We start from the raw sequence: 27,910 nt of genomic DNA, 5'->3' as shown, positions 1-27,910 counted from the left end.
GTTTACTCGGTGTACACGAAGAAATATTAGGTATATTCGAATATACAATACAAGTATATCGATACATCAATAATTAAATTCATTCAGTGACTGTAACCCTGGAGTTCCAGAATATGATATGTTCAGTTACACATTATTTCTTTTTTGGCAAATATGCTTTATAAAGTTAACTTCTCTTCTATCAGTCCCTCTATATGAGTTTTTTTTTAATTTTGCATCATAAATTCAAACATTCAGATGGAACCAGATTGATTTCTACTACAATATGAAACACCACCCACAGTACGTGTTCTATAGTCTCTGGTTCTTCCTTGCAAAAGTTCCATGAACTATACTGAACAAGTCAATATAAGTACATAGAACCCGGTCAGTCATTCAGTATTGAAACGAACAAAACGGTATTTGTTTTTGAAAAACTTAAAATTACAATAGTGTATTTTGTTTTGCAATTTGAAACATTTTTACTTAATATATTCTTCACATTTTGATCAGCTGTAATTTCAACTGATTGTGTACCTTGGTTTATAATAAATGATCTTTGAAGCTTTGTCTTACTTGAAAATGGCTATTGTTATCTTATAGTTCGTTTCTGTTTGTGTTGCATTTTAGTGTTTCTGTTGTTTTGTTGTTCTTCTCTGATAGTTGATGTGTTTCACTCAGTTTTAGTTTGTAACCCGGATTTTTTTTCTCTATCATAAAATTGATCATTGGTTCTTTTCATTATTGGCTATCATCTAAAAGTTATTTATTACAATAACTATTGTTATGATGGAAACCTGATGCAAAGTTCATTGTTGTTATCCCAAAAAAATTGTGACTGCATTGGTAATCGTTGGATAAATAAAAAATGCAATTATAAGGCAAAGCAATGGAATCACACAAAGTCAAAATAGAGCCAATACCGCGGAAGACATAACTATCAACATGAATTAATAAACTGGTCCTTACATGTTTAAACTGCGTGGATTTATACTAGTTTCTTAAATAGGTTTTCGGCTCTATTTTGCATTCCTGCCGTGTACCTCATTAAATTACAGATGACAAAGGGTAACAAAAACAATACGTTGATGTGTCAGAATGACATGTATGGCATCGTTTTCAAAAACGATTACAAGCTCAATATACGAAGGACTTTAAAAAATAGTCTTAATAACTGTTATTATATCGAATTCAATAAAGCTCAAATCATAGCTTTGATTTCGGCAAAAATCAGAGGAATGAAATCTAATGTATACATGATCTGTAACTCATCACAATAGACTCACAAACTAAAAATACTCAAAATATTTGAACTCGCTTATGAACCAAACGTATATACATGTTATTTTCACGATATCTTAAGTATAGGGATTAATTTCTGCAAGAATTAGCGGAGCGGAACCAAAGCTAATCAATCTGTAGCTTATCATATTGGATTCACATATTTAAGACCAACATTCTGTAAATGCGTTTAGGAAACATTCTTTCTTTAGTGTATTGTCGAATGATGGAACGATGGAATGACGAACAAAGGTTAAACTACATGGTCTCAATAGTACATGTATCAAGTTATTTATGATTATAACATGAACAGTATTATTGAGGAACTATGTAATCCTTTTAGAGTCTTAAAATTAGGGTCCAATACATTTTGAGTAAATAATGTTTTTTCAGACCTAGTTACAGGCAGATAACGACTAACTCAGATATAATTATGTAACGAATATTTTACGAAAGGCAAATAAAAATGTATACTTACATATAACGTCTACAATAAATAGAAAACATTGATCGTTATAAAATGTATAAGATAATGCAATTACAGTTAAATTGCCTTTGAAATACTAATTTAAATTAAACAAAATTTTCGAAAACGCTACAAGGAAAAACGTTTAACAACAATATTCATTAAATATTCTAAGAAAAAATTGTCTGTAATAAATCAGTGAATGGATCATGTTATCTTGAATACAGATCAGATAACTGGTTAAAATTTTACAATTGTTGTGATTAAATCAGTGTAATACTTTGGACCTGTTATACAAATTTAGTCACTCCCATCAACTTTGAGGTTTGAATCATTTCCGTATAAACCTGTGAACCTTTAACAGGTTGAGTTCCGATATTTTCTATACAACTACAGCTCACATATGGACGTTGTTAAACATACGATTCAACTAACAAATAAACAAATGTATTATTCAATAATGAAGTAAAATGTGACATTCTGATATTAAAGACTAAAACAATAAATGAGGAAAATAAAAAGAAGTGACAATACAAATGCTGAAAAAAGATATACAACAGCTAAACGAATATCCTCAGTCTTACTGAACGGTATTCCAAACATAAGTTCAACTGTAGTCAATCGAATCATAGGTACTTTATTCATATAATTTGCACCACGTGACTTTTGCCCTTATGATTAAATAACTTCTCTTAGTCTAAGATTGATATTATAGATTATATCAAATTTTCGGATCAAACAGTCCATTTAAGTCATAGATCTAAGACTAATGTGTTTTGGAAAACTTCCTTTGACGGATATTTACAAAAATGTTCTGTAAATCTGAGTGAAAATGCTGAGAATTTGACTTTTTACAAAATGGGAAGGTTGAAACCATCATGTTTTAGAAGAATTTGAACGTAAACCAAAGAAAACTGGTATTTTAAAGTTATCAAGCTTTAAAATTCAACATGCAAGGAATTTCCCCTTTATGCAGACAAATCATGAACACGATCTACTTGTATCTTGATTTCTGTTCTGAACCTTGCGTTTCGAAGATTTTTAGCTATATTATATAGCAATTATATGTCGGTTACGCTTCCGATTTGAATACAGTAACTTTGAAAACTTTCAACCTTTTTAGTTTTAACAAAACCTCGTTTGTCCTACATATCTAACAAAACCATCGGGGTATTGTTAAGATATGTAGGACCAACGGGGTTTTGTTAAGATATGTAGGACCAACGGGGTTTTGTTAAGATATGTAGGACCAACGGGGTTTTGTTATGATATGTAGGACCAACGAGGTTTTGTTAAGATATGTAGGATCAACGGGGTCTTGTTAAAACTATAAAGGTTGAAAGTTTTCAAAGTTACTGAATTCAAACACGAACAGAACCCTAAAAACCTGCACCCGTACAAGTTGTTGATACAGCATATGAATTGGCATATTGGCATTTTTAATCAAGAGGCATATATAATGCTAATGTAATGGCTGCCGTTATGTTAAGACAAAATGGCCGTTATGCAAATTAGCAAAATACCCCACATTTTGCCATATGTTCCACCTTCTTAAGTCAGACAGTTATGACAAAGGATACATGTATCAGTGCAACGCCAGCAATAATACTATTCTCAGTGATTTAAAGATCCTTTTCGTTCTTCATTTCCTGTGATATAATATGAACATTTCATGCCTCATTTGTTGTGTTTATAATCCTATCTATGTGTGGTTTAAGATATTCAGGACCAATGGGGTTTTGTTAAGATATGTAGGACCAACGGTGTTTTGTTAAGATATGTAGGACCAACGGGTTTTTTGTTAAGATATGTAGGACCAACGGGGTTTTGTTAAGACATGTAGAAACAACGGGGTTTTGTTTAGATATGTAGGACCAACAGGGTTTAAGATGGTAGGACCAAAGGGGATTAAGATATGTAGGACCAACCGTGTTTTGTTAAGATATGTAGGACCAACGGGTTTTTGTTAAGATATGTAGGACCAACGGAATTAAGATATTCAGGACCAACGGGGTTTTTGTTAAGATGTGTAGAACCAACGTGGTTTAAGATATGTAGGACCAACGGGGTTTGTTAAGCTATGTAGGACCAACGGGGTTTTGTTAAGATATGAAGGACCATCGGGGTTTTGTTAAGATATGTAGGACCAACGAGGTTTTGTTAAGATATGTAGGACCAACGGGTTTTGTAAAGATATGTAGGACCAACGGGGTTTTGTTAAGATATGTAGGACCAACGGGGTTCTGTTAAGATATGTAGGACCAACGAAGATTTGTTAAGATATGTAGGACCAACGGCACTTTCTTGCACTGTAAAAGCTTCATTCTTAAAAGTCAATATTAGTAGATAAAACCCGGTCAATCATTCGATATTGAAATGAACAGAGTTTTTACTGTTTTTGACAAATTTAAAAACACAATTATGTATTGTTTTTGCAATTTCAAACATTTTTATCTTAAAATTTTGATCATCTGCAATTTCAACTGAACTTTACCTTGGTTTAAAATTGTATTATGCATGACTTTTGAACCTTTGTTTGACTTGTAGAAAATGGCCATTGTTATCTTATAGTTCGTTTCTGTGTTTGTTGCATTTTAGTGTTTCGGTTGTGTCTTTGTACTCCTCTTATATAAAAAAGAAGATGTGGTTTGATTGTCAATAGGACAACTCGCCACAAGAGACCGAAAAAACCCAGAAATACACACCTAATGATCACCGTACGGAATTTAAGGGCATATCCAACAGTTTAATTCTGACGGTGAGAATTTTTCCCCTTTAAGATATTTCATTCTTCAATTGACAGAGAATCAAATTTTGCAAAAAAAAAATATATGTTGTCGATTTCGTTTTTGCAAAAAATGCTGCTGAAAATTGAACATTTTTGCAATTTTTGAGTAAAAAACGAGTTTTATTAAAAAAAAGAAATATGATTTTTTTAAACAACATATACATATTTAATAGGGCTCAAATTGAAGCAAAACAATTCAAGATGGTGAGAAAAATCTAACTTTACCATTTAAAGCATTAATTCTTACTCAAATAAAGCAAAAAACGTTATGGTTTCCTCAAAATAACGGCATGAAATGAACATTAGAAATGCACATTTTTAATTTTTTATATTATTTACAACGGTGTCGATTTTGCCAAAATAAGATATGTTATTCTTTTAAAAAAATGGAACGTCATAACGTTTTGCAAAGTACAAAAAAATGTAGTTGTCACCGTACTCGTTTTTGAGAAAAATCCAGGAATATAATATTGTTTACTCAATCCCTTCCGTAAGCCTCACAAATTGCGCCAAAAATTAGGACGTTGCGGGAAATAACGTTACATTTCCCGGTAATTTTTCAGAGTAAGTGCGACAGTGTGGCTGAAAAATGTAAACATACTCTGTGACTTGGTTGGAAAGTTGTCTCAATGGCACTCATATCACATGTATCATATCTTCTTATTTATAATGAACCAGCTTTAGGATGTCTTTTTGAGATAATAAATCCGTCAGTTTTACTGTTGTGTTCGTCAAAATTGTGAAACCCGAGTGCAAAACATGCAAACTGTGGAATTACAAACTATTAAAAAAAAAAACAATGTAAAATCGGGCTTCATTTTTTAAGTATCAAAAATTCCAAATTATAAATATATTGCCAACATATTTATTATTTTGTTTGATATTTCGTATTTATATCTGTCATTCCGGATCAACATGAGTTAATTAGAACCACCTTTCGTTTCTAATTTATTTTTCACACTTGGCATCAATCGGAACTACTCGGCCTATTTCTAGTTGTTCCAAGAAAAGAGAATGGTCAAGTAGTTACGATTGACCTTGCATTAAATGCTTATCCTTTAAATGGGGCGTCTTTTGGTAGATTTCTGCAACTACTTTAGAAACCGATTATAAAAGTGTTTAAAGTACAAAAACCATCAGACGGTGAATCATGATTAGTTGATGTAGATTTCACGGAAGTTATTACTTACATAGGCGACAATTTACTTCTACCATAGATGTAATACTCTATGCTTCTACCTATTATCATGGACGTAAAATCTAGGTTGCGCCAATCATCTTTATTTACTTCTTTTTAACTTATAAGTGTATACCTGACCTTGAAGTCGTAAAAATTTCGAGTCAGTTTTTCATACTCACACTCCAAAATCAACAAACCAAAATGCTGGACTTCATGTTTCGAGCATGATTTTTTTGCTTCGAGCACTGAGTTAAAGTTCTATTACTTCGACCTCTGGTGTTCTAGACAGGAGAACTGTGGTACATAGGCATCACAGAGTTTGGCACTCCGAGGCGGATGGCGAACTGTGGTTTATATTTGACCAATAGTACCACCTAAGTCGACACTAGGGGCAGTTTTGATTCGTTGTAGAGTATTAATGGATTGCTCATTGTTGAAGACAGTAATCTATGAAGATGAAGAACAATAAAAAGACCTGAACATTAATAATCTGTACTTTTTCTATGTATTTTGTGCTATTTAGCCTATGTACATTTACTCCATATCACTATATTTTCTACCGTATACATGTATTTTTTTTTTATATGTATGTATTGTATATATTCATCAAGTGGAATAATGATTAGTGACGTCAAAATGTAAAAGAAAACGACATTCCTTTACTGAATTAACAAATAAAATATATTTCAGGGGAACACTGTACAATAAAATCTCGAATATTAAGTCTGCAAAAATAAGGTTCTGGTTGCTAATGCATAGAGTTACATAATTTCTTTACAAAAGTATACGTTAAAGAAGAATAGAATTGAAATTTGTCCACAAACTTTAAACTCTGACTTGGCATGCACATTAGATAGAACTCATCACTCATCTATAGGAATATATGTACTAAGTTTCTTGTCGATGTGACTATGACGTCCTCTGACAACTTTCACAAAAAACATTAACCTGATCCTGATAACCTGACAAACTGTTGGGTATACAGACACACGTAGGAACAGATAAACGGAAACACGGAACTAAAAAAATTACTATCGTGGGCGGGCATTAAAAAATCAGGTGTTTATAGACTGAAGATCTTTTAATTATCAAGTCATCAAGTAAGAGACTTTATCATGTCAAGAGACTTACCAAAGTAAAAGGGTAAGATTTAGTTTTATCTGTTCATTATACGTATTTTTAGATAATAGGTTTTTTTGAAAACATAATACCAACTAAAATTGATATTAGCACAAGTAGAGCAACATTATATATAAGAACAATATAATTGAGACATATGAAAATATATATGTATTTATTGTCTTTTAAAATAGTCAATTAACTTCGTAATTATCGTTTTGTTCTTTGTAACTCTGGGGGACCCGTCTCGACTCTTTTCTAATAGTAGTTCCCGAATTCCGTCTTCTCCTTCCTTTTCAAATGCATAATATATTTGATTTAATTTTAATCCTGATTTGGCCATAACATCAGCTGTTCTCTGTGATATAACTTTTTGTGTAATCAAGGGTGTAAAAGTATCTTGGTCTACTTTACTGACATTGTCGAACTTCATTTGAGAATTCATACTCTCAATGGAAAATGAAATTTTTTTGTAGTCAATAGAAATATTGCCTAACAAAACTCTAAGATCCTCAACATCCTCAACTGCATTATGCGCAATGTAATCACTTTTGCAAACATCTTTGTATTTTGTTTATGATTAGGCAAACCTGGGTAGGTCGTTTTAAATCTAACTCTCCGAAGCAGGTAAATTTTGACAGCCTGTACAGTAATCGGCGAGCATCAAATGTTTTACAATTATGAGCTGCTAAGACACATGGTTTATGCTGTTCTAAACAAGAGGTAAAGTTTTGAAATGCAGCTTCTTGTGAAAGAACTTGAACAGGGTCTCCATTATAAAAAAGCACGCCTCCTTTGCTAGTTAAACCAGTGACAGCTGATGCCTGTGTTGAAAATGATTTACCTAGCTGAATGTAAGTGCTGTACTGCGACGTTGTAAGTAAATGTGATGCTGCAATTTGTAAAATGTCGCAATCTAAGGCTAAGGAAGATGTTTCTAAGTCGAAGACAACGATATTTTCACAACTAGCAACTTCTGATAAATCTGGTCTATACTTTATCACAGGTATACTTGCATCACAAGTTACAGAGGTGAATGACATATTAGATGAATAAGTTACTCCTTCTTTTTTTCTCCAACGATTCCGTATTAGATCTTTTCTCTTTTTTCATCAAAAGTTTCCTCTTTTTTATTTCAGGGTCTCCTTCAAATTTCAACTGGCGTTTTCTTTCTCTTGATAATTTTTGACAGTTAACTTCCAAAATTTTACTTGGTGATAAATGAGCCTTAACAAAAACATCTTCCATATAGTTTTACCCTATATTTTTCTGTGCAATCCTATTTTCAAGGGATTCACTTGTACTGTAACATGTGCGCTTGTGGGCTTTACTTGCATATATATTATTTGTAGATTCTACATCTCTTGTGGAGCATCCAGGGGCAAGTTTCTCGAAAGGTTAGCAACAGCTTTAAATATAATAGATAAGTCAATATACAGCGATTCATTTTCGAAAGGTTTGCGATGTGGAAGAGATTGATATGCATAATTTACATTTCCTGCTTTGCACCAGTTACCACACTTGACGTGATTTCCAAATACATGTTCAACTATTTCTTGCAGTGCATCTTTTAACCCTAAAGCATTATCTTTATTTTGAGTGACAGCATACGAAAAACATTTCTGAAAATACTGTATGATACGTGTAGTCAATATCTTATGCTTATTTTGTAAGTTGTAAAATGCCTTTCCTGCCGACTTTTTGGAGTGACCAATGTCGCTCCATTTTTCCAACTCATGTCCCAATACTTCCCTAGCTTTTGACATGGTTGCAGCGTCATCATCCATTATGAGAATTGTTACTGGTTGGTGAGAAAGATCTTCAATATTCTGCATCAGCTTTGCTCCCGTGAAGGCCTCCATGGCTTTTGAAGATTGATTCCAATTTTTTTTACAATTATGAGGCCTAGCTTCAATATTTATCTTTTCAGCATACAAACAGATTCTACAGTTTTTCCCGCAAATACCATAATCGAGTATTTTCCCCGTCATCGATCCTATAGCGGTACCAACTCCAGATGGACTGTCATACGACCTCCCACTCCCCCTTTTTTGCCAACACATGTCATATTTAATTGCGAGTCCTTTGTTTGGTGTATCATCACTACAATAAAACAAACAATTTTAACGATTAAAAAGGACTAAGGAAAGGTTTCGTGTCAAAGGCCTACTGTAGCCTATAATTTATTACTTTAACTACATTGTGACTTTGATGGAGAAGTGTCTCATTAGCACCTTTACCCCATTTTGTTATAGATATTTTAGTCACCACATACTATCGGGAATTAAATAATAAAAAAATAAATCGCATAGCAGTGCAATTGCATTACTCATATAATTACTCTGTTAAGCATAATCCTAGACACAAAGGAGATTGATTTGATCGTAGACTCTAAGTTTATATTTTTTTTTATCCCTTTTCAAGATAAAAATGGTAACACACCTTATTTTAAAAATTATACAATTATAAATTTTTAATCTGTCACAAACAGGACTATTTCTTCCTCAATTGCCATAAGGCAATTATAGATATTGTCAAGGTGTAGTTTTATTTCAATTTGCTGTTCAACGCTTGTATAAGTGATTCTATTTGCTCCGTGTTGAAGACCGAACGTTGGCCTATAATTGCAAAGTTAAACCTAGATGGAGTGTTGTCTCATTGGCACTAAAACCACAACTATGGTATTGTCCTTTATTTTGCAAACGCTCGATGAAGAAGTCTTTTAATATCGTCAGGAATTAAAGAAATACTGGATTTAAAAATATATCTAAAACATGCGAGGGGAACAGTATTGTAATTCCATTATAACTTGGTAGGTATTTTATGACTGTAGAAAAAACTTAAATCATGCGAACTTAATCATAAGGAGTTGAAAAAAATACCGGTAGACCTATATCCTAACAGACCTCCATACAATTTGACATGTTGATATTATAAAACGTATTAAAATCTGTCTACCAGAAATTTTGACCTGAGTTAACTTGTAGTAGTACGGTACTACCATTTCTTAAACAATTACAAATATGGATTATATATACAACACAATGCTATTCCCAACTTACAGCGTTAAAGAAGTCTCCTCTTCAATGGCTTCGAGGCAAGATTTTTTTGCTGTTTCTACCAGGGGTTTATTAACTTCTCTTTCCCGTGTCTTGAGGGCATTAGCAGAAATGCCTGGAACTCCGATTGTGGCAAACAACTTATTTAGTTGCCGATGTCCTGAGCCAGAATCGGTCATTCCTACAATAAAAAAATGAATTACATGTAATTATTTAAAAAAAAAATCTATTCCAATATCTGTAAAAATTAAACTCGAACTCCGCTCTATTACCGTATTAGTAATGTTCAGATAATGAACAGTTACTACAAGATATTTTATTGTTAAATTTTATTCGTTTCCTCATACATAAGTTAACACCAAAATCGTCGTAAGAAGGGTGGTTAAGGGACGGCAGTCAAAAGTTCAATGTAGGATAACAAACTTAATTCATATAGTTTTTTTTGTACTGACCCCCTATCCACTCTTAACTTAATTTGGAAAAAAAATATTGAATAATTCGTATATATATATAAAATCTATGTCCATTAAACAAAACTTGCGGCAATTTTGACCCCCCCCCTCTCCCAACTATTTGATTTAAGTTTTTTTTATCATTGATTTCTTTATGTTATGTCGTCCTTTAGCAATGTTTAGCTTTTATACCGGCTTGGTTAAAGTGCAAACTTCTATGTCAGATATTTTCCACATATGTCAATTTATATATGACAATGTTTTCCGACTTCAATTTTTTTATTACACTGTCATCGTTTGTATTACATAGTATCTCAACGCAAAGCTAGATGATAAATGTAAGTTAACGCCGTATTTTATCTTTCTCAAGAAATCCATTTTTTTTTTTATCTTTCTCTATTCTGGATGAAAAAAATCTCGGAAGAGTTTGGTGATCAATTGAATGCAATGTTGCATTCTCATGTAAAAATTGCAACCATAAATCATTACACATCTGTTCTCGTTGTTCTATACTGTATTGAAATTAATTTTAAAATAACGGATGGTCTATAATGACCGAGATGATTGCAGTTATTTTATTATGCGGGGGGAGGGGGAGGGGGTAGGGTAAAATTAAGTATTGATTAAATATGGGATTACGCTAATATAAATTAAAGATGTGATTTATTTTGTATTATCATACCTAGTGCCATTTTGGTATTTATGTCAAATGCGCCAGGTCCTCGTTGTCCAGTGAAATGCCTTTTGCTGGTTGGTATTGCAGTCAAGTATCCACATTGTTCACAAGAAATGTTCAAAATACTGGCAAATCCAAATCTGTGTTCGTTAATTGTATTGTGCAATTTTAAGTTTGAGCCACAACCCACGCAAGCTTTCAAAGCTTCGGCCAGTAAAGAAAGCTCAACTAGGCGCCGACCATCTTTCCATGTTATATCTTTGTCATCTTGGTCGATCTGAATAACAGGTTTATCAGCGATGTGTTTATCAACTTTTAAGATTTCAGTTCAATTTCCATTAATATTCTCCATGAGTTTTTTTGCCGATTCCCGCCGTGTCTTTTCCTTTGAGGAAAGAAACCGCCTTTTCCCGACGGCCATAGCAATTCCAATGGTGATTCCGTTACGACGTCGTTTAAACAACGTTAAATTACGGGAAACAATAGACGACGTTTACGTTTGTTATTACCACCCCTGAAACTGTTGGATATGCCCTTAACAATAAGCAAAGCCCATACCACTATAAAAGGCCCCGAACGAAATGACTATGTAAAACAATTGAAACGAGAAAACTACAAAGTTGAAAAGCATTGAGGACTAAAAGTTCCAAAAAGTTGTGCCAAATATAGGGTTTTCTGCCTAGGATAAGAACATCCTTATCATGTAATATAATTCATACTTTTGCAACCAGTATTTTTATAGAATGACTATACATGTATAATAGATATAAATGATGAAATCGGCGACTGACTACAAAATAACAACTGATAGATACATATCCTAACACAAGCATATAAAAATTCACAGCCGCGTTAGCCAAATCGATAAACGCACAAATTCAAGTGACGTCACATTGGAATTTCGAAAAATTCCCAAAAAACAGGATAGATTTAGGATCAAATTCAAGATTGGGTTTGTAATGTTGATATAACACTTATTAATAAGAATAAAAATTACAATACTACTAAATATCAAATTGTGGTAGCAATTAGATAATTAATTTGATATCTAGCTATATCGATATTTCTCTAAATCAAACTGTAAACTAAATATATCGTATAAATTTAGTTGAACCAAATGAACTGGATGACTAATTATCTACCATAACACACGAAAACAGAAAAAAAAAATAAAATTTACAACTACAAACGATAAAACATTTGACAAAATCCGATGAAAATAATAAATATTACATCAAAATAGAAAAGTACCGTTACAACTTACACGTCTTATAGCAAAGCGAATTCACACTCAGCAAAACAGTCACAATCGTGTATAAGTCATGTTCGGTAATTAAACGTTGTAGAATATATGTATATCAAAAAGAAAAACAGCTGGTATTTTTTCCTCTTTCAGTGTTGAATCCTATAGATTGTAAACTTTTTAGTGATATTTCAATCCAATAAAATTGTTAGAATGTCGGTTTAGAATATTTCACATTTACCAAATATTACGATTCCCTTCACTGTCTTTGTCATGCTGTGTTCCGTCTTTGCTTTCATTCATGTATTCAACCAATATATGTGTCAGGTAGTTAACTTACCACCACGATAGCTACCTAAGTTCTACAGTACGGTAAACAGATTATCTTACATGGTCATGGGGTTGTTATTATGTGGGTGGGAACTTTCCTCAGAAACAACTTTGTAACATGTCCTCTTACAACATTGTTTACAAGACTTTAATACTAATATTTCTAGTAGACCTTATATTGAATACAACACATGTCTTTCTTATCTAGGTGCATCACAGCTGGTTTACACCAGGGAAGAGTTCCCATTATACATTAAGCAGGTGAAGATTTCAGACTGTGACAAATATCTGTTGAAATAGATAGGTCTCACTAATGAACTCAATATTGAAGTAGTTGTCTTATATCAGGTATAATTAATTATTTAATGATATGAAGCTTATACTTACTCATCAGGTGATATTCTGAAAAAAATCAATATAATTATAAAATAAAACATAATAAAAATAACAGAATAACATATTAAGACATAAAGAACACCAATAAATAAATATGCTACAGTTTATGCCACTAACATATATCAAGTAGGAATAAAAATTACAGTAAATGATAAACTATGTCTTGGATCTATGATCAGTCCCTGGGGTGTCCATTTACAATAAGAGATAATAGGACGTGCCGCTGGAAAAAGTCACATTTTCAAGCTTGATAATATGTGAATAGGTTGGGGAAACTATCAGAAATATATGATATGGTCAATCAAGTTCCTATAACTTCTTCTGTCATCTTTATTGGTGTTTATGACTGTGTTTAATCAACCATTTGTTTTTAACTTTTGGCACTTTTGGTTTTCCACTGTCACATTATACACCAAACGAAACCCAAAATATATCGAAAAAGGTAACATTTTTACCTATGCAGTATATGAAAAGATATCCATTTTCAGATTTAAATGACGTAAAAAGGTTGGGGTAAAAAAAACAAGCGACACCCCCTATCAACTAAACATTGGAGTGTGCACCCACTCCCGAGGATCGGTCGGTCATATTGCTCCTTTAACTCCAGATTTGTTGTGTTTATAAACATTATTTCAACTATAAGATATAATGAAAAAAATTGTGTTTATGTCAGATAATCAAATATATTAGTATGAACTGGTGTTAATAATGTTTTTGTGTGAAAATGTTAATGCAATATATTCTTTGTGTTCATCAGATAATCATTTTTTTATACCACGTTTGAAAACAAATTTCATGAAAAAAACCATTTCAATATTCCGGTACAGATCTTCGGAACAGTATTCCTGTAGAAATCAAAATGATAGAAACGATAGAACAGTTCAAACAAAGTTATTATAATTTCTTGTTTCTAAACTAAAAATGTAATTATTAGATGAAGTTTGTCTACTTTTAAAAAATCAATATATATATATTTGTCTTGTATATCTGACATTTACAAAATATGTTCATGAAACGATTCTGTATGTGTTTCGCCATTTGTTTTTGCATAAAAAGTTGTATGTATGTCAACGTATGTATTATATTATTGTTAAATTTTGAGTTATTCAGAAGGCAATGATTATTAATGTTCTTACTGATTTTACCCTCTTTAGATAAAGTATTTATTATTATTATATTATATCACATTTCTGTATCAATTCAATATGACTTTGTCAGTATATTTTTCGTTAATAAATTTAAATAGGAGTACTTACTCAGAAGTTCTTTCTGTCCTGAAATGTACACAATTTAAAGTTATAATTCTATTTGTAAATCAAAACACATATCAAAGAACCTAAGACAAAAATATAAATAATGGACACACATATGTTTGTTTTGTAAAAGTATGGTCTTTTGCTATGTATACACACCGATGTGATCATACCATTTATAGTTTCCTTAACGAGTTCCGGGTAAAGGAATTTAAAAATACAAAGCATTCGGATAATACATCCTTCTCCTTAATTAATAAACATAATAAGATTAGATAACTAAAATAAAATTTTGAATTGAAACAGTTACTAGTAGCTCATGTGGAAAACACCAAATAATACTTTGCAGTTTATAATGAAAATGGATCCAGTCTTAAGTGGCATTTAAGTCTACCAAAAAGATGTTTGTTATGCACACAATCCAAAATATAATGTGCAATAACAAAACATGTTTAAAATCATTGTATTGAGACTAGAAAAAAATAGAAAAGTAAAAGTGAACCATTATATAGAAATAAAAGGATGTGTTATGCTTGTGAATAACACAACTATTCATCATAGTTAAAATGATTGAGAAAAAATCCCCATGTTGTTCAATGTTCCCGCTTTATGCATTTAAACGTTTACATTGATATGTATGTACTTATTCAACATAATCCAAATTACATTAAAGCAAACCAATCGGACAGAACAAAACAAAAGGCCAAAATGAATATATTGGGTTAAGATAATTGAAACGGAAATACATCGATATCATTAATCAACAGCCATCTAGATCCCAATCATAGGTCTTTCAATGATCGTAACCCCATTCTCAGAATTTCATCATGTTCATTAAGAAGACAAATTGAAGTGACTAACCAGATCAACACATTACTTCCAGTATGGAGAGTTGACGTGGTATGCCTCTTCTGATATACATGTATTACTCTTCATTCATACCCAGTAAAGTATGTCACTATAGTTCAAATTGCGTTTGAGATATCTATTCTCCTATCCAAAGATCTAAAACTGCGATAGCATGGCACTTATGCGGAAAATTGAGACGAAAACAAGTCGTCTCAGTTAACCCGTTTGTGATCGGGATCGTAAAAAATGTATATCTTAAAACACTGTCTCAACGTTTTTGTGTCAGGGGCATCGACACCTCCTCTTTTCAAACTAATAATGATCTTTAAATGTGAACATGTACGAGCATGACATATAAATTGCGACAGACAAGTATCAATATTTAAATTGATAAGCTGTAATTAGTCCAGAGGTAGGGAAAAGAGGATATTAATAAATTAATAGATTTTAATATAATACAACAAATGACTTAGTTACTGAATGAGGACATGTATATTGTATCTTACATATTTGAGCTTCATTATTAACATATTAATGCTGTCTGCTATTATCACAATGCTTTTTTCCAAAAGTTAACAAAAAGTTCTACGGCTCTACATTGTTGAATTAACTATTGTGTCCTGTTTATCATGGTGATATGTTTGTTTACTCAGGAACAGTCTTTTATATGTATTTATCAAAGTTGTACAAAATCGAACATGTAAAAATGTTGTTTGTTTATTGTTGACACGTGTTTTGTTAATTATAGTAATGTCGGTTCAATTGGAATAATGAGTTCACGCACTATACTCACATGGTTTAAAGTCATTCGATCAATTGAAGTCAAAGTGTACAGTAGCATTTTGCCAAACAGAAAATTATATGAATTATATAATTTATTTGAAGGTTTGTAGGCCACTAGTATGGGGAAACCAGTACAAGCTGCTTAATACCTGTGTATTTTTACGAAATTTCCACAATGTTATACTTATTAAATATATACAATATTATATATCTATTATAACATGTGCGGATGTCTCTGCAAGTGGCGTCTCCCATGTTAGATTTTGTGGTTATTTGATAAATATTTTATGTTCGTTTGAGTTTACGATTTAGAATTTAACAGTAAATACATAAGCGTAGAATACATATTCCCGAATATATCATATCACTTAAAATAGGTAAAGGTCAGATTCTGACGATACATAACTAATTGAGAATGAGAAGTCGAAATGAGTTTTATCATAAATACTCAAAGATATAATATTTGGATCTATGACTGAAAAAGGGTCTAAAATAAAATATGCTATGTTGTAATCTATATGTATTATACGCGCGTTTTGATAATATCATTCAGGAAAGTCGAATCAATGTGTATTGTATTAACAATAAAGGTTAAAAATGGATAGACACAGATCTGTTTCAATAATTGTATTATAACATCTTAAACATAAAATGAAATTTTATTAAAAGGGAAAAACTACATAACATATCACTTACGTGCATCCATGGCATCTGTATCTGTATTGTTTAGCTGTTCTTGTAACTCTATAAAAGATATCATATTTAGATATTCTCAAGGGAGATGTCTAACTTTCATAGAATTTGATCTTATATAAATATTCGAACGTAATTATTATTTGAATACTCACCTTTCATTTTGCTCAGATATTTGAATCTCATATCAAAAAGTAAAATCACAAAAATCCTGAACTCAGAGGAAAATTTAATAGGAAAGTCCATAATCACATAGCAAAATCAAATGACAAAACACATCAAAAACGAATGGAAAAGAATTGTCCAATTCCTGACTTGCTACAGGCATGTTCAAATGTAGAAAACGGTGGATTGAACCTGGTTTTATATCGCTAAACCTCTCACTTGTATCAAAAGTATGCGCCATAATTAGTCAATTTTTCAAAAGTGTAATTTTATGTCTTTGATCTCTTTTCTGGACAAATTTTTATCATGAATACTTTAAGGTATGATATTTTGGAAGCTTAACTGAACGAATAACATATATTAACATTGTTTATATATGTTGTGCAACCCTTTAGTCTTATCTATCGAAAGTAAACCATATGTATATTCTAAAACCAACGTCGCTAACATTAGTCGATTACGTGAAAAAAGAGACACAATTTAAAGCAATTTATGGTACTGTTAATCACTGATTAGTTTTTAGGGTTTGCTATATAATAATAACATGTCTACAAGAGAAAGAACCATTATTCAACATATAATGACTTAGTATTACCTTAGCCGTATTTGGCACAACTTTTTGGAATTTCGGGTCCTCAATGCTCTTTAACTTTGTACTTGTTTGACTATACAACTATTTTGATTTGTGCGTCACTGATGAGTCTTATGCGGACGAAACGCGCGTCAGGCGTACTAAATTATAATCCTGGTACCTTTGATAACTATTAACACCACTGGGTCAATGCCACTGCTGGTGGACGTTTCGTCCCCGATGGCATCACCGGCCCAGTAGTCACTCATCGGTGTTGACATGAATATCAATTATGAAGTCATTTTTTTTTTAATTTCTTGTAACAAAATATTGATTTTTTTGAAAATCTAAGGATTTTCTTATCCGAAGAATAGATTACCTAAGCCGTATAAGGCACATCATTTCGGAATTTTAAGTCCTCAATGCTCTTTAACTTTGTACTTGTTTGGCTTTATAACTTTTTTGATCTGAGCGTCGCTGATGAGTCTTATGTAGACGAAACGCGCGTCTGGCGTATTGAATTATAATCATGGTATTTTTCATAACCAATTAGTATACGTGCGTATTGTTAATATCATACTCATCGGTTCCGTTAAATTCAAATCCAATTGAACAAAGGATAAGTATAGAGATCACGAACAGTACAACGCAATGTTATATGTAAATATAACTTACAATGACAAACCTAGGTATTTTCATTAGTTGTATTAGTGTAGCAAAAGTCAAATCCACAGAAGACATGAACACGAAAACAAGAATAAGAGAAATAACTTAGTTAAATGTCTATTATAAATACAAACCTGACGTTCTCCTTAGGTTTAGAGTTTTCTTCTTTTTTGACAGTTTCTCTGCGTAAAAATAAAGATCGTATTAACAATTTCATTCACATCTTATACATGTTACATGTGCGTTAAAATTGAAAATTATTATGAAATCAAATAAAACAGTGTATTTCTAAATATAAACAAATCGAATAACTATGTTAAGATAATACAAAAATAACGCAAATCAGTTTCCAAATTGCATTTAAAGAACAGCTTTTTTCTCCCTATTTCACTTATTTAGGTGCAAAAGGTGGATTATAATAAACCCAGTCTTTTGAAATAGCTGTTTTCCTTGTGTATGCCCTGCCGAAATGTTTTCTTGTGATTGATTTGATATGATTTTGATAAAAATTGTTAAATAAAGTTTGAACTTCAACTTTTTAATTGCAAACTGCAGATTCAAGTATGTTTATTATTAGTTTGTACTAACACTTCATATATATGTCTATTATTAGTTTGTACTAACACTTCATATATATGTCTATTATTAGTTTGTACTAACACTTCATATACATGTCTATTATTAGTTTGTACTAACACTTCCTATATATGTCTATTATTAGTTTGTTATAACACTTCATATATATGTCTATTATTAGTTTGTACTAACACTTCATATATATGTCTTTTAAGAGTTTGTACTAACACTTCATATATATGTCTATTATTAGTTTGTACTAAAACTTCATATATATGTCTATTATTAGTTTGTACTAACACTTCATATATATGTCTATTATTAGTGTGTACTAACACTTCATATATATGTCTATTAATAGTGTGAACTAACACTTCATATATATGTCTATTATTAGTTTGTACTAACACTTCATATATATGTCTATTATTAGTTTGTACTAACATTTCATATATATGTCTATTAATAGTTTGTACCAACACTTCATATATATGTCTATTATTAGTTTGTACTAACACTTCATATATATGTCTATTATTACTGTGTACTAACACTTCATATATATGTCTATTAATAGTGTGTACTAACACTTCATATATATGTCTATTATTAGTTTGTACACTTCATATATATGTCTATTATTAGTTTGTACTAACACTTCATATATATGTCTATTAATAGTTTGTACTAACACTTCATATATATGTCTATTATTAGTTTGTACTAACACTTTATATATATGTCTATTATTAGTTTGTACTAACACTTCATATATATGTCTATTATTAGTTTGTACTAATACTTCATATATATGTCTATTATTAGTTTGTACTAACACTTCATATATATGTCTATTATTAGTTTATACTAACATTTCATATATATGTCTATTAATAGTTTGTACTAACACTTCATATATATGTCTATTATTAGTTTGTACTAACACTTCGTATATATGTCTATTATTAGTTTGTACTAACACTTCATATATATGTCTATTAATAGTTTGTACTAACATTTCAATAATATGTCTATTATTAGTTTATACTAACATTTCATATATATGTCTAATAATAGTGTGTACTAACACTTCATATATATGTCTATTATTAGTTTGTACTAACACTTCATATATATGTCTATTATTAGTTTGTACTAACACTTCATATATATGTCTATCAATAGTTTGTACCAACACTTCATATATATGTCTATTATTAGTTTGTACTAACACTTCATATATATGTCTATTATTTGTTTGTACTAACACTTCATATATATGTCTATTAATAGTTTGTACTAACACTTCATGTATATGTCTATTATTAGTTTGTACTAACACTGCATATATATGATTTTGATAAAGATTGTTAAATAAAGTTTGAACTTCAACTTTTTAATTGCAAACTGCAGAGTCAAGTATGTTTATTATTAGTTTGTACTAACGCTTCATATATATGTCTATTATTAGTTTGTACTAACACTTCATATATATGTCTATTATTAGTTTGTACTAACACTTCATATATATGTCTATTATTAGTTTGTTCTAACACTTCATATATATGTCTATTAATAGTGTGTACTAACACTTCATATATATGTCTATTATTAGTCTGTACTAACACTTCATATATAAGTCTATTAATAGTGTGTACTAACACTTCATATATATGTCTATTATTTGTTTGTATTAACACTTCATATATATGTCTATTATTAGTTTGTACTAACACTTCATATATATGTCTATTATTATTTTTTTTCTAACACTTCATATATATGTCTGTTATTAGTTTGTGCTAACACTTCATATATATGTCTATTATTAGTGTGTACTAACACTTCATATATATGTCTATTAATAGTGTGTACTAACACTTCATATATATGTCTATTATTAGTTTGTATTAACACTTCATATATATGTCTATTATTAGTTTGTACAAACACTTCATATATATGTCTAGTATTAGTGTGTACTAACACTTCATATATATGTCTATTAATAGTGTGAACTAACACTTCATATATATGTCTATTATTAGTTTGTTCTAACACTTAATTGCAAACTGCAGATTCAAGTATGTTTATTATTAGTTTGTACTAACACTTCACATATATGTCTATTATTAGTTTGTACTAACACTTCATATATATGTCTATTATTAGTTTGTACTAACACTTCATATATATGTCTATTATTAGTTTGTTCTAACACTTCATATATATGTCTATTAATAGTGTGTACTAACACTTCATATATATGTCTATTATTAGTCTGTACTAACACTTCATATATAAGTGTATTAATAGTGTGTACTAACACTTCATATATATGTCTATTATTTGTTTGTATTAACACTTCATATATATGTCTATTATTAGTTTGTACTAACACTTCATATATATGTCTATTAATAGTGTGTACTAACACTTCATATATATGTCTGTTATTAGTTTGTGCTAACACTTCATATATATGTCTATTATTAGTTTGTACTAATACTTCATATATATGTCTATTATTAGTTTGTACTAACACTTCATATATATGTCTATTATTAGTTTATACTAACATTTCATATATATGTCTATTAATAGTTTGTACTAACACTTCATATATATGTCTGTTATTAGTTTGTGCTAACACTTCATATATATGTCTATTATTAGTTTGTACTAATACTTCATATATATGTCTATTATTAGTTTGTACTAACACTTCATATATATGTCTATTATTAGTTTATACTAACATTTCATATATATGTCTATTAATAGTTTGTACTAACACTTCATATATATGTCTATTATTAGTGTGTACTAACACTTCATATATATGTCTATTATTAGTGTGTACTAACACTTCATATATAAGTCTATTAATAGTGTGTACTAACACTTCATATATATGTCTATTATTGATTTGTATTAACACTTCATATATATGTCTATTATTAGTTTGTACTAACACTTCATATGTATGTCTATTATTAGTTTGTACTAACACTTGATATATATGACTTTTAATAGTGTGTGCTAACACTTCATATATATGTCTGTTATTAGTTTGTACTAACACTTCATATATATGTCTATTTTTAGTTTGTACTAACACTTCATATATATATGTCTATTAATAGTGTGTTCTAACACTTCATATACATGTCTATTATTAGTTTGTACTAACACTTCATATATATATGTCTATTATTAGTTTGTACTAACACTTCGTATATATGTCTATTATTAGTTTGTACTAACACTTCATATATATGTCTATTAATAGTGTGTACTAACACTTCATATATATGTCTGTTATTAGTTTGTACTAACATTTCATATATATGTCTATTATTAGTTTGTACTAACACTTCATATATATGTCTATTAATAGTGTGTACTAACACTTCATATATATGTCTATTATTAGTTTGTATTAACACTTCATATATATGTCTATTATTAGTTTGTACTAATACTTCATATATATGTCTATTATTAGTTTGTACTAACACTTTATATTTATGTCTATTAATAGTGTGTACTAACACTTCATATATATGTCTGTTATTAGTTTGTACTAACACTTCATATATATGTCTATTATTAGTTTGTACTAAAACTTCATATATATGTCTATTAATAGTGTGTACTAAAACTTCATATATGTAGGACTCTAAAGTGGAATGGGGACGCTAAAGTACGATGGTCACGCTAAAGTGCGATGGTCTATGCTAAAGTACGATGCTTCCATACGCTAAAGTGCGATGGTCTGGGAAAATATAGACGTACAAAACGTAGTTGGATTATGACGTTAACAGTCGTTTATACAAACTAAAAATGAACATGCCGGAAGATGAAATAAATAATGGAAGCGAACAGATGCATATTAATGTTTTCGTTTATACAAATCCTTGGTTTACGTTAAAATATTGTCGATTTTATTGCAGAGTATAAACGTCGGTAAAATAAAGGTACACGTTTTCAAGCGTAAATCATAACTTGTTCATTAAAACTTCAGTGTGTACATTGTATTAAAACATAACCCTCGCTACGAAAAAGTGGAAAGCTCGAACAACAACCCCTTTCTGTCGTATTTAAATCAAAGCTTGTACAAATAAATTTAATTTATTCCGATAATGACCGAATTTTGTATTTGCAACTGACAAGGGGATGTTCACATTAATAGGCTGCGTAAACGGCAAACTACACCAATTATTTAATACGTCCCTCGTCCTGAACATGCATTAAATATTTGTCACTGGACGTTAGGCAACCAACATCTAATACGCCCGAATTGTTAAAAAATCATTTAAATGAAATATAGTATTTTGTGACACCTAAATAACCTTTTAAGCAATGATTACTAGGTCAGTCTTCTAAATTTAGAAACAGTCACATAAGACTACCGGTAAAGTAAAAGCCTATCGCTTTATATGTTAAATCATTGCAAACTAGATTTTGCAAAAAGACTTGTTTTTGACATTAGTGCCCTTGAACCTTTCTCTTTTGTTCTATCGCGCTTTAGCGTGCCAAACCATCGTACTTTAGCAAACAAACAAACATCGCACTTTAGTGTGAGACACCGTCGTACTTTAGCGTAGACCATCGCACTTTAGCGTGACCATCGCACTTCAGAGTACCATCGCACTTTAGAGTCCTACATATATATGTCTATTATTAGTTTGTACTAACACTTCATATATATGTCTATTATTAGTTTGTACTAACACTTCATATATATGTCTATTATTAGTTTGTACTAACACTTCATATATATATATATATATGTCTATTATTAGTTTATACTAACACTTCATATATATGTCTATTATTAGTGTGTATAAACACTTCATATATATGTCTATTATTAGTTTGTACTAACACTTCATATATATATGTCTATTAATAGTGTGTACTAACACTTCATATATACACATGGAAAAAAGTATTGCAACACCTTGATTTTTTAAAACTTGAAAAATCAGCCTCTTTTTGGGATGAAATACAATAAAATATATGTATAATATTATTGAAACATAGTTTATGATAACATTGGCATTGAAACGAACAAAAGATGTTTGAAAAAAAAAAGATTTATATAACCACAATTTTAATAACAAAATGAAGTGTTTTTTGTACAATAAAATGCATTTTACAACTTTTACTGTAGTCAAACTTTACAATGTCAGACATTTCAAAATTAATGTTCAGATGACTGTTCACATCATGGTTGTTCGTTATACGCCAAATAATTAGTACTTTGTGCGCAGCCTCCATTCAAACAGATAACCGCATCTTAACGTCTTCTGATTCCTGTCATAAATTGACTAATTTGTTGCTAAGGTAGCAGCAACCATTTCTGATGAAGGGCATTGTTTATTTCATGATGTGTTTGAACTGGGGTGTCCTTTCGCACACTTTCCGCCAAATAGTGTCCCAAATATGCTCGATATGGTTCAGATCCGGGCTACGATCGGGCCAAGGAAGATGAACCGAATTCCTTTTGAACATTGGATCTTCCTCCACGATGCTAATTTCCAAATTTGGCAAGCTCTGCACTACGTGTGATACGGAAAACTGTGTGTCTGTTCGTAAGCAAAGGTCTCCGAAATGGTCTTGTCGCACGATAACCAGTAGCGATGAGTCGATCTCGAACAGTTCTTGTTAAAAGGCTCCTGTATGGCGACCACTCTCTTTTTAGGATTGTCTTGTATGCAATGGGTTTCCTTCTGACCAACCTTCACTATGCTTGATTTTCCCTAGCAAATGGTATGGGGGTCTTCATTATCTTGGAAGGTCTTTAACAACGTTTATTGCCTGATTTTTATTCTCAAAACGACTTATAGTGGAATAGTGATGACCAACAATACGTGCAGTTGTTACAGCGACATCCCTGCTTCTCTTATGCTGATAATCTGCCATCTTGCTGCAGTTAAGAGTTGTCAAGGACCCATTACAAAGTGTCAAGCACATAACTTTAAAAACTTGCTTATTTAAAGTGTTGAAAACAATGAGGATGAAAACATCTGTTTTGCTGTTTACGGGTACAGTAGCTGCATGTGCAGATAAAAACTTATCGAGTCGATATATATTGATTAAACTCATGTGATACTTAAATAATGTTTAACTAGTTCTATTTTACCAAATTATATCACAAAAAAATAAAGAGTGTTTTTTGAATTTCAATTTCAATTTGGTGTTGCAATACTTTTTTCCATGTGTATATATGTCTATTATTAGTTTGTACTAACACTTCATATATATGTCTATTATTAGTTTGTACTAACACTTCATATATATGTCTATTAATAGTGTGTACTAACACTTCATATATATGTCTATTATTAGTTTGTACTAACACTTCATATATATATATGTCTATTATTAGTTTGTACTAAAACTTCATATATATGTCTATTATTAGTTTGTACTAACACTACATATATATACATGTCTATTATTAGTTTGTACTAACACTTCATATATATGTCTATTATTAAAGACCGTTTAGTTTGTCTTTGGTTGCTGACTTCTTGGCGAGAATCCCAAAGTCTTTTGATAAAACTTCAACTACAAATGCCAATGATTCAATAAAACTTAAACACCTAATACAGTCTATACCATGTATACAGAATGAAATTATGTTTAGGTCTTAGTCATAATAATTTTTAAAAAAATCAGTTTTGAGATGTTTATATTACGGTACAACAGGATTAGGAGGAGCCCAAAAGAACGTTTTATGAATCTGAGTTACAGTTTCCTATGAATTCATTTCACACCAACCTTTTTTTTTCCAAAAGTCCTTAATTTTTTTTAAAATTCGCTATATCATTAGTTTATAAGAGGTGCTTTATAGTTTTGAAATCTCTTTAGAGTACAGGTATGTCATAGTTTTAATCAAATTATAACTTCATTTTTGGACTATAACTTAATTACTTGTTGGTCAATTGTGAGTAATTATGATGACAATATTAACAAAAAACAAAATGTATTCAACGTATTTGACATTTTGTCTTTAAGATAAACAAAAAATCATTATTATAGTATACCGACGTCTTCTTCGTTTTAGTAGCTATCCTTGATCCTACTAGAAATTTACTACAAATTCAGAATCATTCTTTTACACATTTGGATATTTAATGTCCAATAGTAGATACTGGAATACTGATTTGTACCGGATTTTAATTCCTTAAAGTATAAATCGGAATTCTTATTTCTATTAGTAGATACTGGAATGCTGATTTGTACTGGATTTTAATTACTTAGTATAAACCGGAATTCTAATTTCTATTAGTAGATACTGGAATGCTGATTTGTACTGGATTTTAATTACTTAGTATAAACCGGAATTCTAATTTCTATTAGTAGATACTGGAATGCTGATTTGTACTGGATTTTATTTACTTAAAGTATAAATCGGAATTCTAATTTCTATTAGTAGATACTGGAATGCTGATTTGTACTGGATTTTAATTACTTAAAGTATAAACCGGAATTCTTATTTCTATTAGTAGATACTGGAATGCTGATTTGTACTGGATTTTAATTACTTAAAGTATAAATCGGAATTCTAATTTCTTTTAGTAGATATTGAAATTCAAATGTGTACTAGGAGGATTTTGAATCCTTCTGAATTCCAATTTAAACTGTAAACATATATTTAGGATTCTATGGAGTCAACGCATACATTTGCTTGTTTTGTAACTCATGAAATGTTGATTATTTTAATCAATGATCAGAGAACACTGACAATGTTGAATAACAGTGTATACTGGCATTGCATTATCGCATATTCTATTAAATCTGGAAAACTTTGATTATCTGAGATACTAATACATAATATAATTGAAACAAGAAGCGGAAATGCCATACTTATTCAACCCTTTGCAATCGAAAAGAGACTGCTTATATACCAAAAAATGAAAAAAGAGGAAAAGACAATAAAAGTTTTCAAAACAATTTCATAGAATCAATAACTGAGAACAAACTTACCCAAATGTCAGGTCCCCAAACAGTTTTCCTATGTCTGCCTCTGCTACTGTCTTTGTGGCATATTTGACTGATGGCATAATAGGAATCTGTATTTCTTCTATTTGATCGATTTGTGACTTTATTTGTTTTAGTTTTTGTAACAATTTCGTAGTATCTTTTATACCCTGCGTGTCTTGGTAAAACTTCTGCTGCTCCTTTGCCTTATCCAAAGCTGTTTTTAACTCATTGCCAACAGACTGTAAGGTTTGGACATTCCTTGCGTCTTTCTCCTTCAGCGTGTTGATAAGACCTTCGACTTTCTTATCAATCAATTCTTTCAAGTGTCTGCCTTCGTCTCTTATAGCCTGGATAACTTTCTGTACATCAGCTTGATATGTATGGGTACCTTGGTTAATATCTGCTATCTTTGACTGCAGGTTTCTCATCTTTTTGTCGATCACCATTTTGACCTCAGCTTTGATATCTTCAGTTGATTCCTTGATTTCAGCAAAATCATGAGATTTGTGTTTTTTAATAGCACATATCTTACAGACTGGCATATTACATTCCATGCAATAATATATGAAATTTTCATCATGTTCTTTACAATATAGTTTAACTTCCGGATTTATATTTGGGCCGCTTAGAAATGTGTGATTTTTGCTCATCTTCGTCCGTAAATGAGATATTTTACATCCATCACAAAACAACTGGTCACATTGTTCACAGTAGTTATGTCCAGGTCCGGAAACACAAATGTCACACGTTTTAGAAGCAGCCTGGGCCATTTTGATTTGTTTTGTCTGCATGTAGTAATGATAGAGTATATTTAAATCTCGACAGTAAATGGAGAGAGACTACTCTTCCGGACCATGACTGTATTGTCATTTAATAAAATGAGCCATTTTAGTTTGTTTATTTGCAAGTTGTTATGGCAAGGAACATTTAAATCCCGGCCATATACAGAGATAGAATAAACATTCCAGACTATGAATGTATTGTCCTTAAATAAAAGGTAAAATCTTTAACAAATCCTATAAATAACCATTATTTTCATTTTGTACAGAGAATCTATTCATTTTTTTTTGTAATATGATTGTCGTCAATTCATACTGTTGTAAAATGAAATAATAACTTGAATCCTAACCCAAATATGTGAATTGATATATTGAAAATCAGACAACATTAGAAATAAGAAGCTTCAACATAAACAAATGGAGTTTGTTTTGGTTCGGTTGACAATGTGTGATTTGCTGCATATTTTCGACTATTTTATATCTTCTTTAATTCATATTATTTACGAATATTGTGTAATCATCAGTTTTAAATAAAAAAAGTACAAATCGCTGTTCCTGTTTGTATATATGATTACATCAAAACGATGACACATTTATACTCTAAATAA

At 30.7% G+C, this 27,910-nt stretch overlaps 2 protein-coding genes across 2 annotated transcripts; both read right to left on the bottom strand.

Annotated features, from left to right (window-relative positions):
• Positions 1-136: 136 nt before the first annotated feature.
• LOC139486601 (E3 ubiquitin-protein ligase TRIM71-like) lies at positions 137-27,334 on the bottom strand. The gene is made up of 4 exons (XM_071271528.1): positions 26,527-27,334; positions 18,084-18,131; positions 16,535-16,598; positions 137-1,747 (listed from the first exon to the last, which is right to left on the bottom strand). Exons 1-3 carry the CDS (start codon positions 27,312-27,314, stop codon positions 16,547-16,549), a joined length of 888 nt encoding a protein of 295 aa, XP_071127629.1. The 5' UTR covers positions 27,315-27,334; the 3' UTR covers positions 137-1,747; positions 16,535-16,546.
• Positions 8,093-10,341, bottom strand: LOC139486600 (uncharacterized). Its single transcript, XM_071271527.1, has 2 exons — positions 9,876-10,341; positions 8,093-8,916 (listed from the first exon to the last, which is right to left on the bottom strand). The coding sequence occupies exons 1-2, from the start codon at positions 10,049-10,051 to the stop codon at positions 8,169-8,171; spliced, it is 924 nt and encodes a 307-aa protein (XP_071127628.1). The 5' UTR covers positions 10,052-10,341; the 3' UTR covers positions 8,093-8,168.
• Positions 27,335-27,910: the final 576 nt, after the last annotated feature.

The sequence above is a fragment of the Mytilus edulis genome, chromosome 8 (assembly GCF_963676685.1).
Source record: "Mytilus edulis chromosome 8, xbMytEdul2.2, whole genome shotgun sequence".
In the NCBI taxonomy this organism is placed as follows: Eukaryota; Metazoa; Mollusca; class Bivalvia; order Mytilida; family Mytilidae; genus Mytilus; species Mytilus edulis.
The sequence above is the reverse complement of the archived record's forward strand: the minus strand, read 5'-3'. Positions and strand labels throughout refer to the sequence as shown.

Coding starts and splice junctions, on each gene's coding strand:
- LOC139486600 (XM_071271527.1), bottom strand. CDS start 10,051: ATGACCGATTCTGGCTCAGGACATCGGCAACTAAATAAGTTGTTTGCC. Junction 8,917..9,875: donor GAGGAGACTTCTTTAACGCT/GTAAGTTGGGAA, acceptor GTTTTATTGTAG/TGATGATACACCAAACAAAG.
- LOC139486601 (XM_071271528.1), bottom strand. CDS start 27,314: ATGCAGACAAAACAAATCAAAATGGCCCAGGCTGCTTCTAAAACGTGT. Junction 18,132..26,526: donor TTTGGGGACCTGACATTTGG/GTAAGTTTGTTC, acceptor ATTTTTACGCAG/AGAAACTGTCAAAAAAGAAG. Junction 16,599..18,083: donor AAACCTAAGGAGAACGTCAG/GTTTGTATTTAT, acceptor TATCTTTTATAG/AGTTACAAGAACAGCTAAAC.